Here is a 20,229-nt window from a genome sequence, read left to right on the forward strand (position 1 = left end):
CTGAGTGCCAAAAACCCCACAATGTCTACTTTGGCAGGTGCCAGAGTGCCGACGTGCTGGAGCCCAGAGCAGGTGTTTGCAGCCTCCTGGCTGCAGCCAGCCAGTGCAGCCCAGCCTGCTTGCAGCAGGGCTTGCAGCCTCCCACCTTCCTGCTGGGAGCAGCCCGGGCTGCGTGGGTGGCAGCAGCTGCTTAGAGCCTGGGCTGGCAGTGGCGTGCTGAGCAAAATGGCCTTGTGTGCCAGGCTTGGCTTACTGACCCCTGGAACAAGGTGTGGCCTGAAACCCCAGCCCTGCCCCACCCCCTGCCCCTACCTCCCTGGTTCCCTCCCCTGTGCCTGGGGGCAGCAAGAGGTGCTGCCCCTCAGTGCATAGGGCCTCAGGCAGCTGCCCTCCCCTACAGTGCCCGTCTCTCATTATGGGGCTGTGTCTGCACCAGAAAATGGACCCAATGATAATGGGAGCAGGGACAGGCCCTGCTGTGAGCTCCCATGCTGCACTGTGCCCGTTGGAGCCAGGCTGCGGGGATGCAGGTTTGCCCTTGTCCACGCTCACACTCTGCTGCCCTGTTGCAGCTGCACCGATGTTGTTCTTGACTCTTCCTTTCTCTGGTGTCTTGCTCTGCTCCCCAGCCCCGTTCAGAGTGATTGGACCAGGCCAGCCAGTTGTTGTCACCATGGGAGAGGATGCTGTCCTCCCCTGCCACCTGTTGCCCCCCATGAGCGCTGAGAGCATGGAGGTGCGGTGGCTCCAGCCTGGGTTCTCTTACTACGTGCACTTGTACCGAGGTGGACAGGATCAGGATGGGCAGCAGATGCCTGCATATCGGGGCAGGACTCAACTTGTGAAGGACGACCTCAGCGATGGGAGCGTCTCTCTGAGAATACGCAGTGTCCGACGCTCTGACCATGGGCTGTACACCTGCTTCGTCCAGTCCAATGACTCCTCAGGTGACGCTCTGTTGGAGCTGCAGGTGACAGGTCAGTGCCTCTGCTGTTTGCTCCCGCCCGCAGTGTCCTGAATGGGGCTGTTGGGCTCAGGGGGAGGTGACACTTACTCACTTGTCAGCACCCAGAGTCTTCTCTCAGCCTCCGGTGCCTGCAGTTTTGGTGCCTGCCATGCTGGCAGAGGTGGCATAGAGAGCAGAGGCAGGGGATGGAGAGGGGCTGAGAGAGAGAGGGAGAAGGGGTGGAGGAATAGGCAGAATCAGGCCCCAGTTACGCTAGTGAGAGTTGGTGCCTGCTCCCTGAGAGCATCTTCAGCAGGTCTGAGGAGGGAAGCAAGCAAGCACAGTGACTGTAGATCAGTACAGCAAATGACCGTCTCCCATACGCTGCTCCCACCCAGGGTGCTGAGGACTGCTTGTACCGAGCTGTGTGCAGCAGGGCAAAATTGCACTGGAGCTTCTCCAGGAGGGGCTGGGGTGCCAGGCTGAGCATGGGTTGGGTTTCTCTGCTCTGGGAGGAGGTGAAGGGCTGAGGGACCCCGCTGGGACTGAGACGGCAGGTGCAGGAGTTGTGGTACAACAGCTGGGTGTATATCCCCAGGGCTCCCACCCTGTCCAGACCACACCACACCTTTGCCTTAGAGCAGATGCCATGGTGCAGCATGTTGCTCAGATTGACAATGGTGTCACAGACTATGTGTATAACGAAGGGAAGTCCTTCCAGTTAGCCAGTAGCTTTCTCTAGCTGAAAAAGTCACCGGGTGGTGCTACATGTGCAATTAATGCTCACAAATAAACTGTGGGGCACATTACTCTGGAGTTTATTCATGCGCAGCACATGGAGCTGTCAAAGCAGCCCTGGTGCGCAGAGGACCCAGGGCAGAAACCACTTAGGACTGGGGGTGCCTTAGGAAACCAGTTAAGACTGGGGGTGCCTCAGCTTTGAGTGCCCCACCTGAGTCACCTGACGGGGCCTGGTATTCAAAGGCAGGTGCTCAGCATGACACCACTCTGAAACCCTCGGAGGTGTCTCAGGCTGAGTGCACAAGGAGACTCAGGGTGCATTTCCCTGGGTGCACATTAACATAATGGTCACTCACGGTGAACCCCATAAGTCTTGGCTCCTGAGCTCTGAGTGCCTCACTCAGTCGAGGCACAGGGCCCTGGAAGGAGAGAGGAGATGCAAGCCCAGAGGCAGGACCAGACTAATAGGGTGACAGGGGAGGGGCTGCAGTTTGGGGCTTCCCATCAGCCTGTGCTGTGAAAGTTTCACCCCAGGGCAGGACTCCCAGAGTTGCCCCCTGCCCCCTACATAGAGCAGTGCCCCCCAGGCATGGCACAGTGTGAGGGGGCCAGGATGTTCCCGGGTCTGGGGCTGCACGTACAGAGTCTGCACAGCAATCCCAGCATGGGGCCGTGCTGCACCACGCAGACATCCCCTGAGAGACCTCACTGCTCCTTGGGATTCGTCCCCATAACCCTGCACCTGGACCTGCACTGCCCACACTATGGCTCACTCCCAGCCTGCTCCTGGTACCTGCACACACTCTCCTGGGACGCCTTTGGTGCAAGGTCTGACTGAGTCCAAGTCTACTGCAGCCAGGAGATATAAGAGGTTCAAAGGCCTTGGGAGAACAGTGAGGAAAGATTTGCTCATGGTCCATTGGTAGCTGCTGGGGTGAGCGAGCAGGAGCAGGAGTCCCCCGAGGGCCACGGCTGGACATGGTCGGCAGAGCCCTGGGGACAAGCTGCTGGGACAGACAAGGGGGCCTGGCTCCCCGGCCAGCATTCGCTCTGTGCCTGCAGCGCTGCAGGGGACAGTGTCTGTGGGCTGCATTGATGACACTCGAGCACCTCAGTCCTGATTGCGCCCCTGGGGTCAGCCTGCGCCGCCTGGCATGAGGGGTCACACTGAGATTCAGGACAACCGCACACTGGCACAGATCGCAGCTTTCAGCCTCTGACTGAAGCAGGACTAGCATATTTCCAGTTTCAAAAAAGAGGGCACCTGACAGGAAGGAGGGGGTATAATATGATTGCGGGGGGGCAGAGATATGACTGTGCCCTGGCCCTGCCCCTCGCTCCCAAGCCACAGCCACCTCAGCCCTGCAGCTGCCTATCACTCCCAGCCCACAGTCCTCTGGCACTGCCTGTGCCCTGAGCTCCTGACCCACCGTCCCCTGCCTCCCCGCCCCGGTGCCCGTCACTCCCGACCTGCAGCCCCCTGCTCCCCGCAGCCCTGCAAGTGTCTCCTGGAGGGCACGCAGCTCCCCGCTCCCCTCCCCAGCTCCCTCCCCTGCCGGAGAAGCCGGTGCCTCCCCTGCCCTGCTGCAGCCCAGTGCTGGCGGGGGGGAAACTTCGGTGCTGAGCAGAGCAAAATCCCAAATCCCAGCCATTTGGTGATATTAAAAACAAAAGACCCAGACAGAGATGGGAGGACCCCAAAAGAGGATGTGTCTGGGAAAACCCAGATGTATTGTAACCCTGGACTGAAGGGACATTGTTTGTCTTTGCTGACCTGCTGGATGAGGAGCCACTTCCCATGAGGGTCCCATGATGCCCTGAGGAAGGGGAGGTCACTATCTCTCTTGCCTCCAGCTGGCAGAGGCTTCTGCATGCAGGGGTTGTGCTGCTGGGTCTGGTTTATTCCTGCAGTGACCACTCTGCTGCCTCCAGGCAGGGGCAGGACAGTAGGTGCATTAGCTGGTCTTTAGCTTGGGCTCCCAGTGTGCTAAGCATCAAGCATGGGGGAGGCCTGTTGGCCTGAAATCCATGAGGAGGATCCCAGGGAAAGCTACTGCTGCCCCCAGCCCTGTGCATTTGCTCACACAGGGCTGCCACGTGAATGCCACTTTCTCCTGCAGGTCCCTATTTCCCATGGGCGGTGGCTCTGGCCGTGATTCTGTCCATTGTCGTTCTCCTGGGCAGTTTCTGCCTCTGGCGGCAGCACCGTGTGACAGGTAACGTAAGAAAGGGGGGTGACTGTGTGGAGAGGTGAGCTCCTCGGAGATGGGACAGGACAGGATGGACGGGGGCTCCATCCACTGCTCTGAGAGGAGCTCCAAGCACCGGGATGGACTGAAGCTGTGGGAGAAGTCTCTGAGCAGGCCAGAACCCACATCTGAGCCAGGAAAGGGGCCATGTGGATTCACAGCCCTGGAGCTCGGTGAAGAGCCCAGACCGAACACTGCAAGTGCAAAGTGCTGCACCTGGGGAGAAGGCATCACCAACACACCTGCAGGCTGAGGGATGACCTTCTCGGCAGCACAGTGGCAGAAAGGGATCTCGGAGTCATAGCTGACTCCATGAATATGAGCCGCCGATGTGATGAAGTGATCGGTAAAGCTAACCACACTTTATCATGTATTAGCAGGCGCATGATGAGCAGGTCCAGGGAGGTGATGCTCCCCCTCTATCTGGCACTGGTCAGGCTGCAGCTGGAGTAGTGCGTCCAGTTCTGGGCGCCGCTCTTCAAGAGGGACGTGGATAACCTTGAGAGGGTCCAGAGCAGAGCCACTCATATGGTTAGGCACCTGCAGGTAAGGTCTTAAAGGAGAGATTGAGGGACCTGGATCTCTTCAGCCTATGCAAGGGAAGGCTGAGAGGTGATCTTGTGGCCATTTACAAATTCATCGGTGGGGAGGGGGGCAGCAAGAAATAGGAGATGCTCTGTTTGCCACGACACCCCTTGGACTAACCAGGAACAACAGCCACAAATACACAGAGCAGGTTTAGGTTGGACATCTGGAAGAAGTTCTTCACGGTTAGGGTAGCCAGAATCTGGAACGGGCTCCCGAGGGAGGTGGTGCTCTCCCCTACCTTGGGGGTCTTTAAGAGGAGACTGGACAAACACCTAGCTCTTTCCTACACGGGTCAGGGGGTTGGACTCGATGATTTATTGAGGTTCCTTCGGACACTACCAACTATAAAACTATGACACTGCAGCGAGCTGTCCCACCAGATCTGTGCTGCTCAGCTGGAAACATGGATGAGGAGGGAGGATTTCTGTGCTGGGAGCCTATTAATGTGTTTTTCCTGTTGCAGGGAAACACCATTACCATGGAAGTGGTTTTCCTAGTTGCAGGAGAAAACCTCTTTCTTGGCAGGAGGCAGTACCCTGACGGATGTAATGCATAGTTAGTCTCCCACTTTGTCTTCCAGTGGGAAGATCTCAGCTATACAAGGACTTTATGGAAATGGGAGACTCCTCCCTCACTTTCTTCTGTGGCCATACAGCTGAGGGCAAGCAAAACTCAGGGACATCCAAACCCCAATCCTCTTGGTGTGGGCCTGCACGGAGGATGCCTGTCAAAGGATTTGGAAGTATCTGACACCCCAGGCAGGGGTGGAGGATGCTTGCTGGTAGCAAGGTTTCATGTGGTTCTTAGATGACTCATGGATTTGGAATTGATTTGACTGATTTGATTTGGGACATGAACATTTTTCATTTAAAAAATAAAAAAGTGTTTCTCCCAAATTCAATTCTCTCCTCAAAGCTAGGGCTGCTCGGCCTGAGATCGCCCCACAAGAACGGGCTGCACCGCATGCTGGTGTGCTAGTGTGTCTCGTGCACTGTGGGGGCTTCCTGCTGGTTTGCTCCCTGGTCTCCAGGGAGCCTGTGGGTGAGAGCAGGGTCTTAGGGTTGCCAATGGCTGTGACCTGACCCGGTGTCTCCAATTGTGGAAACACAGAAATCGCACTCGGGACATGCAAGCCCATTCTCACACAGGACTGGTGCTTGGGCCCAGCTGCTCTAGCTCCAGCTGTGCTGAGCAGTGACTGTCAGGCATGACGATGCCTCCGTGTCCTGCTGGACTGTATCCCAGGGCAGGCCCCCAGGTCCATCCGCACCTCCTTCACTACGCCCAGGCTGACATGAGCATGTGCTGGACAAAGGCCCCTCTGCCCCATCCCCTCATGGACATGTCTCTTCTACCCTGGTCCCAGGGGCAGCTACTCTCCATTGTCCTCACAATTAGGGGCAGGGACTAGCTGCAAGGCCAGGGGTTGGCCTAGGATGGACCCACCTGGTATCCAGCCCAGGTCCATGCCTCCCGTTGCTGACCCACTTCATCTTCCTCAGTCCCATTCCAGAAGCCTCGAGGTCAGCTCAGTGGATGGACACAGAAAAGAGCAGGAAAGGGATGAGGACAAAGGGACACAAGAGTGGAAGGGCCCACGTGAGCCCCTGACTGCAGTGCCTTGTGGCCACAGGCAGTCACACAACTGATGTTTAGCCAGAAGGGTGCACAACAAAAGCCATCCAGGCCCTGCTCCCCTGCATCACACAAACACTTCTGACCCCTGGGAGAGGTTCCCATAGTGGGAAAAAACCGCCAAGATAGAGAGCATACAGTCTGGCCCAGAGCAGGAGAGACAACGGCCCAACCAACACCTTGGGCACCTGCAGGGGCAAGAATTTATTGGGTAAAAGATGCCCGATGATCCCAGTAACTGGAACCAACCAGCCCATAGTCTTGGCCAAGCTGACTTGGGAGATAACTCCCCCCTTCAGTATGAGCAGGGAACCAGCCCCCCTGGGCCAGTCTCTCTCCAGTATAGCATCACCTTCAACTAGCCCTGCCATAAGGGCAGGAGTCAGAGGGGACCGGGCAGGGGGATGGCTCCTTTGGAAGAGACCTTTAGAGCAGGTCCTGGAGGGGATAGGGAAGAGTGGGGCAGTTTGCACCATGCCCTGGAGCAGGTCAGTCCGAGGCAGCAGGGACGTGGTGCGCAGGGAAGCTGATGCAAACCTGTCTGTGTCGGCCCATCCCCTTACGTGAGTGTGACAGTACGCGCGTGTACACGAGACACTACGTCACTGAAGCAATGAGCTAGGGGGACGTAGCTTGTCAGTACGACATAGCATCAGTGGGCACAAACCATGATGCCAACACTATATCACCATAGTGATGAACTACATTGCCAGAGCTTGTCAAAAAAAAGTAACCGTGCATCTCTGGGACTGCACAGTACTGGCAGCACTTGGTTTAGTAGTAAATGACTCCACAGTCCCAAAAGGATGACAGGAATTAGGTTGCAGCTGAAGCAACCAAGAGCTCTGTCCTGAGCTGAAGGGAGGCCACAGCTTCCCTCACAGCACAGGGAGCCCCTCGCTCGCCCCAGGGCCACGGCTGCCCCTGCCCGTCCCAGGGGAACGTGTGCTGAACTCTTGTCCAAACACAGAAGAAATGTGCTTTCCTCAGTGGTCCCCGTGGCTCAGTTAAGCTAGCTCAGGTCTATGCAGGGACACTCAGGAGACAGAGCCCAAAGTGCCTGCCTGACTGTAGCAGGCCAAGTGTCAGCCTGGTTTGTCCCCAGCTAAGGGCCATCCGCATTTCCATTGCAGACCCCAGCAGTGCACTGAAGGGCTGCTCCTGGGGACACAGACCAGCTCTCACGGGAACAAGCCAGTGTCTTTACCAGCACGGTGACTATTGCAGAAGGGGTCCCTGAGCCCACCGCCCTGAGCAGCCTTTACACTCCCTGGTCCATGCCATTGCAGGAGACAGGGAGACCTGGCCAGTACATAGCAGGATCCCTCCTCACATGGGATCCCCTGAGCTCTGGCCCTTCCGCGGCCTGCAGTGGGGCGAGGGGCAGGACTCTACCCTGGAGCACACGACCAGCCTTAACTCTGCCCTGCCCGGACCCCAGGTACTAGTCCCACAGCCCGGATCAATGTAGGACTGGGGCTGCAGTTCTGAACCAAGGGAACTTAGTATTAAATATGCTTTAAAGGTTCCCCCTCCTTAGGGAATCACAGCAGGGCAGAGATCAGGATGTTCAGGGACTGTATCTGCATTTCCAGCCTGCAGCAGCTTCTTTTCAGTTTCCCCTGAGCTTTCCTTGGTGTGTAACTCTGGGAGGGGGCTGATTACACCCCCCTTGCAGTGTGTTTCCCCCATAAGTTGCTGACAACTCCTTTCACCCCATCTGGAGGGGCAAAGGGTTTCAGAGATTTCATACACTTTTGGACTAGAAGGGACCTCAAAGATCATCAAGTCCACCCCCCTGCCCCGGAGCAAGAGGTCAGCTGGATTCAAAGGATCCCAGCAAGATAAGCATCCAAACATTTCTTGAATGAGTACAAAGTAGGAGCCTGCACCACTTCTGGAGGGAGTCTATTCCAGGTCTTGGTGGCACAGACAGTAAAGACTTTTTTTTCTTATATCCAGCCGAAAACAGTCTTGGAGGAGTTTATGACCATTGGTCCTTGTTTTTCTTTGGGGCGCTCTGGTGAACAGATGTTCCCCCACATCCTGATGCAAACCCCTCATGTACTTATAAGCTGCCCCCACGCCCCCCCTGAGCCTGTGCTTTTCCAGGCTGAAGAGTCCCCTGGCTCTCAGCCTCTCTTCATACAGCCTATTCTCCTGCCCTCTGATCATGTGCACGGCTCTCCTCTGGACTCTCTCAAGTGTCTCAACATACTTCTTGAATTGTGGAGCCCAGAATTGGATGCAGTACTCCAGCTGCAGCCTCACCAAGGCTGAGTGCAGTGGGTTTGGGGACCCAGGTGTGCTGTGGCCAAGGGGGACAGTGAGGGACAGCCCCTGTGTGTATAGGTACAGTGGAAAGGCCATTGCTTGGTGCTCTTCATCACTGTGTCCAGTCTCCATCTGTGTAACACGTCTCTCCTGCTGTTTGTTTCAGAGAGGCGCCGTGCAGACAAAGGTAACTTTTCTTCATGGATTTCCCTATGGAGGGAAGGGGGAGGTCTCCTGTTTTGCAGCTGGTGTCCCAGCAGGCCTTCAGGGCTCTCCTTGGAGAAGCTGTGTGTGATGTGTGCTGAGGAGCTCCCCAAGAAACCTCATCCTCCAGCACCCCCAGCCTGCTGCTCTGTCCCACCCCTGTGCAGTGCTGCGTGGGAGCCCCAGGGACAGGGCTTGTCTCTCCAGGAGCCAGGGGCTAAGGGGCAGGATGCATATGGGGGGCACAGATTAGAGGGGCTGGATTAGTTGTAGCTTGAGAGGAGGGTGGTGAGAAATTGGGCTGTCAGGATTTAGGGGAGGCTGGATCATGAGGCCATGGAGGAGCAGGATTTGGGAACAGGAGTGAGAGGGGCTGGGGTGGAGGGTTGCAAAGCAAAAGGAGAGGAGTCTGAGACACCCTGAGATTGTGAGGCTGAGTGTGCTGCTGTGTGCAGTGAGAGAGGAGGGCTGGGAGGGGAAAGGAGGAGTTTTCTTCAGCCTCCCTCCACCTGCAGTGAGCAGGAAACAGCCTAGAGCACAGGCTAGTGAGCCCAGCCAGGCTGGGGCTGGTGGCAGGGGAGAGGGGGTAGGATGCACCCCCGGGCCAGGAGGTGGATTTGAGAGCTGTCAGCACGCAATGCCAGATGAAGATGATGTGAAGTGATGATTAGTGTGAGGGGAGAAGGGCAACTGAGGGCAGAGCTCTGCAGAAACCCCCAGAAGACAAGAGAGGGAGGAAGAGGAGGCAGGCGCCCTGGCGGAGGTGGTGGAAGCGCAGGCAGGGAGGGTGGAAGGGAAGTGCCCGGCAGCCCAGTGAGGACAAGTCACCTTGCTGGAGAGGTGCTATAAGGGGTGGGGCGTCCTGGAGCCAGGCAGCTGAGCCCGGTGCCCGGGTGTCTGTGCAGAGCCTGGTGAAGAGGATGTGCCCAAGGCAGCCGGGACAGCAGAGCCGGGTCCTGCCCACACAGCGCATGGCCCTGGGCTGGACTCGGCTTGATGCCTGGAGCACAGATCTGCAGTGTCTGTCCATGACCACGGGTGGGGAGAGGCTGCTGCACCTGGGCCCGGGCCAGGGAATTTGTGGGACTCCAGGTTAATTCTCGTTCTCTTTCACGTTGCAGCAAAGTATGAAGCAATGAAAGGTAAGTGCCTTTTACTGCCCCCCTGACCCCCTGACTTCACTGGCAAAACCCTGGTACCCAGCCACGCGTCCCTCCCCATCTCCAGGGAGGTCTTGTGACAAGGACACTTCTGTATGAAAGGGTCCAGTCCCACACACTGTCCCACACCCCCACATCAGGATGGGGGCAGTTGGCATAGTGCTGGTGCGGGGGGTGCTGTTCGCACCAGCTGAGCACCCCTTGTTGCTGAGGACTGCTTGGGTGTGTGGGCAGGGCCCGCTCTAGTCAGTCTGTCCTGTCTCTGCCCAAAGGGCTGAGTTGGGGATGGCTCAGGGCTTTCTTCCCAATGTTTCCTTGCACCTGAGTGATGTCCCTGGGGCAGCTCCTCTCACTTCCCAGAGGGGATGGGGAGATCTCAGGATCAGGGGCTACAAAGCAGTATCCAAGGCAAAGGGTTGTGGTCCCGATCCTGCAGTCTGAACTCAGTCAGCATGTCCACTGAAGCTGATGTGGGGTGTGTTCAGCATGGGGGCAGACTTGTCAGTAAAGATCATGGCTATTGGCCAGTCTTTCCACCTCAAACCTTTTTATTTTTTTTTACTGACCATCTACAAAGCTTTTACTGATATGACACCCTTTCTTTAAAGACATATGTTTTTACTGATCTGTGTTTCACATAATGTAAATTCAGCCCTTCTGCCAGGCCTTGGGAGGGAGTGACAAGAGTGGGATTCATGTGTAGGGGATCAACACCAAGTGTAGCAGAAAGCTTTGGTTTTCAGTATGAAGTTGGAAGATTTTAAATGGAAAAAATTTTCTTGGATTGCCAATCCTGCTTGATGGCAGCAGTGGTATTACGATATGATGCCCCCACCCCAGGGGGCCCCTAATCACCCCCACACTCTGACACCCCTAACCATGCCCCACATGGCATGACACCCCGCCCTAGTCCACGTCCTAGTGTACCTCACCAACGCTGCTACCCCCATTCTGGCACAGACCTCCACCCACTCTGGCCCCCGCTTCTGTCCTACAGCTTCTTGCCAGCCACGCCACCCTGCTCCTCGTACCTCTGAGGTGGGCATCTGAGAGACACAGGGGGCAAGCCATTGGACCCAGCAGCAGCACGTGGCTGGGGGAGAGGAGAGGTCTAGGCAGGTTCCTGCGAGCCCCAAAGCCCTGACAAGAGCTCCCTGCAGGGCGCTCAGGTCCCGCTCAGACACCGGGGACAGTGCTGTGCTCTGCCTGTCTATCAAGCTCCCTGTGGATCGATTATTTATGGAGGACTCAAGTTTTTCACAAATGTTATGGGCCCGTGGTTTTTACTGTATATTTTATGGGACACCAGTAGAGTTACAGAGAGTTGGCAACCATGGTACTAACTGACTCGTGACTTTATTTGCTCTCCTCCCCTTTCCTTCCTGAGACCCTTGGCAGAGCTGGGTAAGTTGTGGTTTTGGTTTTTGCAGTGTCTTTTCCACTGACATGTGTCCTGTGGGGTTTGTGCCTGGTTGTGTGACCTCTGTGACCTCTGGTTTCTGGTTATTTCAGAATTTGCCGGAGCCCGACAATATGCAGGTAAGTGGAGCCAATGCTTCATCAGAGACTCCTGGTCTTGTCTCCCCAGGGACCTTTGCTTTCTGCTCTGCCCTGACACCCCTCGCAAGCACTACCAGGCGGAGTCACAATGTCCCTGCCTGTGTGCACAGGAGACAGGACGTTCCCCAGAGAAGTTGCTCTGGGGGAATGCTGCGGCCAACCAATTTCAGTGGGGCTGCCCTGGACGGGGCTCTTCAGCCTCCTGCTAATGAGGGGTCGAGCTGCTCCCTGCTGTCACCGAGTGGAGGAATCGCCCCTCCAGTCCCCCTCTGCTGTGACCAGGCAGCGCTCCCTCCCACCCCCCCCATGTTTCATTTATCACTGAGCTGGGACCTGGGCTGCAGACATGCCTGACCCAGGAGGACCTGCTCTCTTTGTCTCAAGTGTCCCTGCCACTGCAGGCCATGTGACTGGCCATCTCACCTGGCAAGGGCTGATGTCATTTGGAAACATCGGCCCACAGCCAATGGGGCTGCTGGTGGTGGGATTTTAGTGATGAGGTCACAACAGGTGTATAAAAGGGGCCACATGAGGAAGGGGAAGGGGACATATTTTGGGAACATGGAGCAGGCACACGGGTTGTGCAGCTCTTTCAGACTCCAGATCCATGTGCGAGTAGCTTACCAGAAACGTACCCAGGAACGGTGTTCTTGGAGCGTGTCACAAGGCTACCAGGCTGCTTCTGTTTGCTCAGATGTGCTCTTCGGATACTTCGCTGGCTTGTCCCCCTCCCTGAGCCTCCCCTCCCCACCCAGTAAAGCTATCCGCTATAGCAAGCTTTACGGTACATGGTTGAGATGGAAGGGACCTGCTAAGGTGGGCTCGGCTTTTTACTTCCCCCCTGCCCAGGAGGTGACAGGGGAGTGCTTCAGGCCTATAGAAGCACCCCAGATCCCCAAGGACTACAGGGCCTGTGTATCCCGGGTGGCACAGGGCCCAGACAGAGACCTGAGTCCGGGTGGTGGCAGCATTTCCCCAGGCTTGTGGGTGTGCTGCGGAAAGGGGATGGCCAGGCGTAGGCACCCCAGGGACACACCTGGAGCTTGGTAGCTGGTCGGGTGCAGTGATGCAGGTGGCTCAGCACAGGAACACCCCCACTGGCCCGCCACACCATCCATGGGTCTCACCACTCCTCCTTCTCTGTCTGGTGCAGTGGCAGGTAGTGGGCAGAGGGCCAGGACAGCTGCTTATTTTTAGGGTCACTGGGGTGAGGAACAAGGCTCCAAACCTCATCCACCAGAAGTGTGAGATCTCTGCCAAGGGAGAGAGGAGCTGCACCCCATCTGGGCCTTTAGTGCCCAGGCAGCAGGGGAGATGGACACAAAGGGAGTGTGGAAGTCAGTGGGGCTTGGAGAGCTGCAGGGTGAGGGGTGAGGAAGGGGCAAGAGCAGAGCATGGAGGGTGGGGGAAGGGAATCTGGCCTGGATGATAAGATAGGAAATGACTGATCTGTGGTGCTGGGGTCAGGAGAGAGAAGCCCGGTAGGAGGGTCGTGTTGCTTTGGGGGCTATAGAGCTGAGAGGATGAAGCCACAGTCTGCAGGTGCTAGGCAGCTCTGGCCCCGGGGCTTGGCTGCAGGCTGGGGAAGGAGGAGATGCTGCAGTCAGGGGCCCTGACTGGCAGGAGCATCAGCTCAGCCCTGCTCCCCTCCTTCCTGGCTGCCTGGGAGGGGCAGCAGAGCCCCCCGAGCCCCCATGGGGCCTGCTCTGCAGGCTGCTCAGTGGACTGGTCTCAGGGGGCTCCTGGCTGCAAGGTGCTGTTCCCAACCATGGCTCCCAGCACAGCCTGAGCACCCACATCCCAGTGCTGCAACAGCGACAGGGCAGGAGCCAGCCTGTGCGGCAGGGAGGGCGGCAGTGGGCTGTCCGGCTGAGGGGTTGCTGGCTGAGGGCTTCTTCTCCCAGCCACGCAGCCAGTATGTCTCTCCCTCCCTGCTGCTTCCTCCTGGTGTCCTTCACTCTCTTTCCCTGACACCCACGTCATCTCCCAGCTGCCGCCAGTCTGTGCCCAGGTGCTCCTTTTGCCTTTAGTGCCCAGGGAAACCCCTCTCCTTCTCCTGCGGGCAGCTCTTGCTCAGGCCGTGTGTGTTTCCTGGGCTTTGGACGGTGACTTCTGTTACTCCAGGTTCCTCCCTCCAGGAAGGGGCTTCATTGCTCCTTCCCTGAGGCAGCAGGGAGGGCAGAAAGGAGGCTTCAGCCAAGCCTGGGGTTGCCCAGAGAGCACAGACACACCAGTGCAAGCACCAGCCCCTCCAGGCAGCAAGAGATGCCGACCCAGATGCCTGGGTCCCTGCAGCTGTTCTGTGCCCAGGGTGGTGCAAACCAGCAGTCAGTGCAGGCCTGACCCGCACAGAGCTGAAGCCAAGTATCCACTTTCACTTGGGTCTGGTACACACATGCCTGGGTCTGGGAGGGTCAGTCCCATAGATCTTAAATGGCTTTGATAGCCCAGGTCAACTCTGTTGTGTGGGTGACCCCTGAGGCTGTCATGGGTGGAAGAGACTCTTCAGGAAAACAGCATGCCTCCCTCCTTACACGGATGCACACGCCCAGCCATGCAGAGCTGTCACCGTCCCTTGTGGGTCAGATGATCCCAGAGCCAGAGTGACTGTGGGGAGGGACTGCGCTGGGCCACTCTGTGCCCAGATCGGGGAGTGAGAGCTCGAGCCCGAGCTCTGCGTGGATCCCTCAGCCCTGCTCTGGTCCTGGCTCTGGCAGGTTGTTGAGTGAGCAGGGGATGGAGAGCACACACGTTCCCTGGGGTTGTGGGCCAGTCCCTGCAAGAATTGTATATGCGTGTGTGTGTTGGGGGGTCTGCCCATGCATGCAGGGGGCTGTGCATTTGGGGACAGACAAGACACTCTGGGAAGAGAGGTTCAGCTGGAGCCGTCTTTGTTTTTTTGCCTGGTTTTGGATGAGAGCAGGGGCCAATTTCCTCCTGCTGCGACATTTCCAATGCAAATGTCACAGCAGATTTGGGGAACAGAGCACAGGGGATATTTTTTTGAAGTACTCTGAACAGATCCCCACTCCCAAGCTGCTCACCCTCCCCATCCTGCCCTTCCATAAGTGCTGGGGGTCCCCTGTTGTTTCCTTGGCCTATCCATGTCCTATCAGAAGCCTTTGGGGTTTGTGCTCCTAAGTGTTTCCAAGTGTTTCCCCAGAGCAAGTGTAACTCAGATGTGTTTCAAAACTGCCATCTCTGTGTGCAGCATCTGGCACAATGGAGGCTGGCCTACAGCAGCTGGGCCCCACGGGCATGGGGTTATCCAGTACTCCGGGGACAGAAGGCCCCAGACCCAGCAGTGCCCCAGGGCTGGTCTGCACAGGGCGTCCTTGGCCCAGTGCAGTATTTGCAGCGCGGACCCCTAGAGCAGATGCACAACAGGGGTGAGCTGGGACTTGTGCCTGGTGCAGCTGAGCCCAGAGGGAGGGGAAATGTCTCTCTACTCAATGGCCCCAGAGTCATGAGCAATGGGCCCTGTTCTGCGGTGCTTAGTCCCCTTGTCAGTGCTTCCCCACTGCCCTTCCCCTTCCCTCCCCACCCCGTGCACCCAGCCCCATGCATGGCCCTGCGTGGGCTGGGCTCTGGGGAGGCGCTGGCTGTGGGGTGCCCTGGCTTCAGTCCTGTGCCCACAGGGCTGGGGACATGAGGGTCCCCGCTGGGGCAGAGCAGCCCAGCCTGGGATGGGCAGGGGCAGGCACCAACCAGCTGTCAGCCGCAAACCAAGTGACCCAGGCCCAGAGCACAGAGACCCCTGGGCCCTGCCCTCTGCTCCCCCTGCCACCCCTTCCTCCGGGCAGGCTGCTCTGCTGGGCCCCTCTGCTCCCTGCTGTCTCCCAGCCCGTCCCCCCTGTCCCTCCAGTCTACCTCCTTGCCCCTCCTCACCCCCTTCCCAACAGCGCCTGTGGCACCAGCTCATGGGGAAGGCGCTGCCCCTCTTGCCCCATCACCCCCGAGCTGTGCTAGTGGGGCCAAGCAGCCAAGCCTGGGGTGGGGGAGGGGCAGGACAGGGACCTGCTGGTATGACATAATCTCATGCCCTTCCCCCACCTGGTGCCCACCCCATGGCACCTGCCCCTCTCTCCTCCCCCCTGTGGGTGCAGCACCCGGCCCTCTAGCCCCCACTCTGCCCCAGGGATGAAGAGGTCTGGTGGGAACATCCCTCTCTGCCCTGGGGCCATTTCCTGTTCTCTCCATTTCCCCTTGGGGCGATGGTGATTTCCCAGCAGGAACTGACCCACGATTCCTGGGATGCGGTGAATTCTCTGTGATTTTGGGGACCCGCCTGCCCCGACCTTGACCCGTGACTCTCTCTCCAGTGGACGTGACTCTGGACCCGGACACGGCTCATCCCAACCTCGTCCTGTCTGAGGATCGGAAATGTGTACAACACAGAGACACCCGACAGCATGTGCCCGACACCCCGGAGAGATTTGATTATTGTCCCTGTGTCCTGGGCTCGGAGGGGTTCACGGGCGGGAGGCGCTACTGGGAGGTGGAGGTGGGAGACAAGACAGAGTGGTACGTGGGCGTGTGCAGGGAGTCTGTGCACAGGAAGGGGGGGATCACGCTGTCACCTGGCCGTGGATACTGGGTCGTGTGGCTGGAAGATGGAGGACACAAGCCCTGCACCTCCCCCTGGACCCCCCTCCCCGTGCGCGTGCACCCCAGGCGGGTGGGGGTTTTCCTGGACTACGAGGGAGGCGAGGTCTCATTTTACAATGTGACCAACAGGTCCCATCTCTTCACTTTCACTGACACCTTCTCCGGGACCCTGCGCCCTTTCTTCAGTCCTAGTCTCAATGCTGGGGGCACCAACATGGCTCCCCTGACCCTGTGCCCGGTCCCAGCCCAGCCCTGAGGGAATCCCTGTCCCTGCCATGACCCGCGGGGGGCACAGACTGTCCCCTCCCCGCGCCCCGACTGCCAGCCCCTCGGCGTCCCCAGGGTGGGGGGGCAGGCTGGCGGGTCAGGGCTGGGGTCTCCAACACAGGAGCTGCTCCAGCCTGGACCCTGGTGCTGCCCAGGCCCAGGTGTCATCTCCCAATCCCCAAATGCAGGGGCGATGCTTAGGGGCTGCACACAGGTGCACGTGCACCCCCTGAGCATTGCAGTGCACTCCCTGCAAAAAGGTGCCACCGACACTGTTCGCAGTTTCTGCAGGCAGTCCATGATCAGCCCTGGCCACCACTGATGCTGCTGGTGATGCCTGTGGGTCTTCACTGACCCCAGGTCAGCACTCACCCCCACCACCCCCGCCCCTGCCGCCAACAGTGCCAACAGCATCTTTGAGAGCTCCCCACTAACCACCACTGGGGTGCAGCAGCCGCCGATGGAGCCGTGCTCTCCCCAGCCACTGGGGGCAGGTGCCATACATGCCCACACGCATAGCACCCCCCTGGGAGGGACTGTCTCCAAACTCTCATCCTTCACTAACATCACTACAATCACTTTGGGGGTTTTATTTTGTTAATTTGTTTGCCTCTCTCAGCACTGTTTCCCTTCCCCCCTGACCCCATCCTCTCCCCTCCTCTTCTCTCCCCTCCCACTATTCCCTTTTATATTTAAAATAAATACCTTTGCATTGTACACCGGCTGTCTGCACATCATTTCTTACCCTCTGATGAGTGAGCACTTGCTCCTGAAAGCTGATGCATCTGGGATTCAGTAAGTCTGGTGGTGCTCAAGCTTTCTAGTGTGCGAGTCCAGAGCCACACACCATGGGCCTCATGTGGGTTGGACGGCACTAGTGTCCCAGGCCCAGCACATGTCATGTTGTGCCTGAGTGCCCGGGGTACAGGGTGCCTGGGGGTGGGGAGCAGCAGGGAGGGGAGATCAGCATCCCTAGCGGTGCTCCTGGCAGTGTAGCCACTAGTATTTTTTCACCTCCTGCCCCTGGGTTTGGTGCCCAGGGCACAATTCCCACTCTCCTACTGCACTCTGCTACTGTCTACAGCTCCCAACATCTCCAAAATAACCGCCATCACCGAATCACTGGACCTGTGGGGATGCATGACTTGGCTCTGCAGGCAAGATCTGGCCCATGGGCCAGGAATTGTGGCCTCCTGAGTCTATAAGGTGCATCTCTATCCTGCTTCCTTTGGACTTCACGCTAACAGAGCTAGCTGCCTCTCTCACTACACAACAATAGTTCTCCAATATTTTTAGAGTCAAGATCCCCACTCATTAGACTCAAGGCACCCTCAGAAAATGCCTGCTCTTCCTTTTCACTTGCTTTGCTACTGAAAAATAATATAGCAGTTCTTCTGGTGCAAAGAACTCAGAAAGGCCACAATGGATCAGAAATGGTTTTGACACTGGATTCTTATTGCAAAGCTTTGTGTTGCTTTTGTGAATCGCGTATAGGTGTTTGCACATCTACCAGAGCTAAGGAGCTCACCACACCTGGATGGGAAGCACTGATCCAGATCAAACTGATGTCAAAGTCCCTTTTCACCCCAACATCTCCACTGTACTGGGCCAGATACTGCCTGTGTGCCTCCATCACAGTCTGTGCTGGTGCCCATCACTGCTGGCCCGTGGGAACTTCTGATGGGCAGAGTCAGGAGGATCCTGATCCGCAGCCAGTTGCTGCCCCAGGGATTGAGGGGGAGAAAGAAACAGCTCCACATCCTTTTCCCTGTGATGCACCATGGCCAGAGGGACCCAGACACGTGCCTGTGTCAGCAGGGCCCCACTCAGTGTCACCCCCTCCTCAAAGAGGGGATCAAGGGTTGTGTCTGCTCTTGCTCTGTTTCTCATTTGAGAATCACTGGGGGATACTGGGAGGCATGGGGGTAACGCGGGTCCCTAGGCAGGTACTGTGACCCACTGGATGATAATGGTAGGCACTGGGAGAGCACTGGAGCTAATGGGAGATCCTGGGAGGGTATTGAGACAACTGGGTTCTCTGGGCATCGGGGTTGTCCAGGTGCCCAGGTCCTCTGTGACAGCCCTTCTCCCCCCAGGATGCAGCTGTCCCACTGTGCACTGCTGGCCATGGTGGTAACTGGCCCAGTGCCCCCCAGCCCCTTGGCCCTGACAATGGACCCCGTGGCAATGCTGGTGCCGGGGACTGAGCTGGATCTGCGGCTGTCCCAGAGCCAGGAGAGCTGTGACCCCTGAAACATGGTCCTGTTCCCCAGTGCCAGGGCCCTGCCTTGGGCCCTGCAGCCTGTGGCCCACAAGCACAGCCCTGCCCCAGTCCTGGGTTTGGCCCCTGTGGGAGGTGCCAGGAGCGAGGCAGGGCCCAGACCTGCTCCTGCCTGGCCCAGCCCTGGGGGTGCGAAGGGGCACCTGGGTGGGCATCCCGTGGGGGAAGGGGAGGGTGTGTGTCTCCCAGTATCCCCAGTGCCTCCCAGTATTCTGGCAGGCCACTCTACAGCTGCAATGTGTAGAGACAGAGGCCTGCAGGGTGCTCAGCACGGGACTCACCGAGGGCAGGAGCCAAGGTCTGGGCCCCAAATGTGGAAGTGCAGTGGAAATGAGCTACAGCAGAGCGATGCAGTGACACCCTGGTGACAGCCGGCCCAGCACGAGACTTGGACGCTGCGCAGGCTGCTCGGAGGCACTGCAGGATGCTTCGAGACATGGGGAGGGGGGCAATGGTGACAGGGGAACCTAGCAGGACACTGGGACATACTGGGAGTGTGGCAGAAATGCCACCGTCTGTGTCTCTCTCCAGAAACCTGTCCTGGTCAGCTTGGGACACTGGGGTCGAATCCCTAAGGGAGGGGGATTTTCCTCCCTGCCTACGTGACAAAAGCCTGGTGCCGAGGGTGCGGTCCCTCTGGTCACCTGAGTGGGGGAGGGAAAAGCCCCTGCTCCTCTGCCCAGGTAATCAGTGATGCTTTTTATATTGGTTTGCTAGTTGCCAACACTGCTGGCGTCTATTGGACTGGGCTGCTGAGGTCAGACAGGCGATACAAGGGCCTGGGCCAAGAAGGAGGAGAAGAAGCCATTTTTCCAGCATGGCCCAAGCATCAGGACACCGGGAGAGAGTCTGATCCATCTGAAATGCTGTCTCTGGAAATCTCCGAGCCAGATCTCTACCGTCTTCTGGATGATACTTGTAAGTATTTGAAGGAGCGAGTCTGCCGTCTGCCCCGTCTTGCTCAGCACTCCCCTGCCTCAAGTAAGAAGAAGGGGAAATGAAAGGATGCTCTTCCCTGAGGAGTGGGTTAAGATAAGGCAGACCACCCAGTTAGTTGTTTCCAACGTTGGAAGTCTTTATTTTACTTAAAGACAAATGTATCTCCTTGCTAAGTGTCTCATTAGCTGGCGGCGGCGGGTTGGCCAGGCGAGGCAATGACTGGTTAAACTGGAGGCGGCGGACTGGCCGCGTGCATCAGTTCTGGGTTGCCCCTGCCCTGCAGCCTGTCCCGGAGCCGCTGTCCCTCTGGCGATGCCGGGCACCTCCTCGGGCACGAGCTCTCCTGCCTTTCCTCCTGGATCCGTACGGCCGGATCGGTGACTCCTCCTGCCCCGAGGGAAGTCTGATGACTCCTGGAGTACTAATAATGCCGGGAGACCGTAGGTCAGCGCTCCCGCCTGCCCCGAGCCCCAGCCCGCTGCAGCCTGTCCCGGAGGTGAGTGTCTCTCCTGCCTTCACCTGTGACTTCGTTTTGCCTACAGTTGCACCCTTGGTAACAGGGGCTCGGCTAAAGTCCCCTGTTACCCCTAGACCTGCTCGTGATGCACCTGCCCATGCAAGAAAGAGTGCGGTTAGCCTTGGTTATTACCTCGTCACATGGCGACTCGTGTTCATTTTTGCATCAGCCGGGACTCCGAGGTCTCTTTCCAGTGCTGTGGTGCTCGAGTGGGCAGGACTGGGGTCCCAACCTGCAACGAGCAGCACCCACATCCCAGC

The 20,229-nt window shown here is 57.9% G+C and overlaps 1 protein-coding gene across 1 annotated transcript; it reads left to right on the plus strand.

Annotated features, from left to right (window-relative positions):
- The first annotated feature begins 673 nt into the window (after positions 1 to 673).
- On the plus strand, positions 674 to 16,283 carry LOC132243715 (butyrophilin subfamily 1 member A1-like). Its single transcript, XM_059714111.1, has 5 exons — positions 674 to 977; positions 3,808 to 3,903; positions 9,759 to 9,779; positions 11,310 to 11,336; positions 15,680 to 16,283. The coding sequence occupies exons 1-5, from the start codon at positions 674 to 676 to the stop codon at positions 16,219 to 16,221; spliced, it is 990 nt and encodes a 329-aa protein (XP_059570094.1). The 3' UTR covers positions 16,222 to 16,283.
- Positions 16,284 to 20,229: the final 3,946 nt, after the last annotated feature.

The sequence above is a fragment of the Alligator mississippiensis genome, chromosome 11, assembly GCF_030867095.1.
Source record: "Alligator mississippiensis isolate rAllMis1 chromosome 11, rAllMis1, whole genome shotgun sequence".
Taxonomy (NCBI): domain Eukaryota; kingdom Metazoa; phylum Chordata; order Crocodylia; family Alligatoridae; genus Alligator; species Alligator mississippiensis.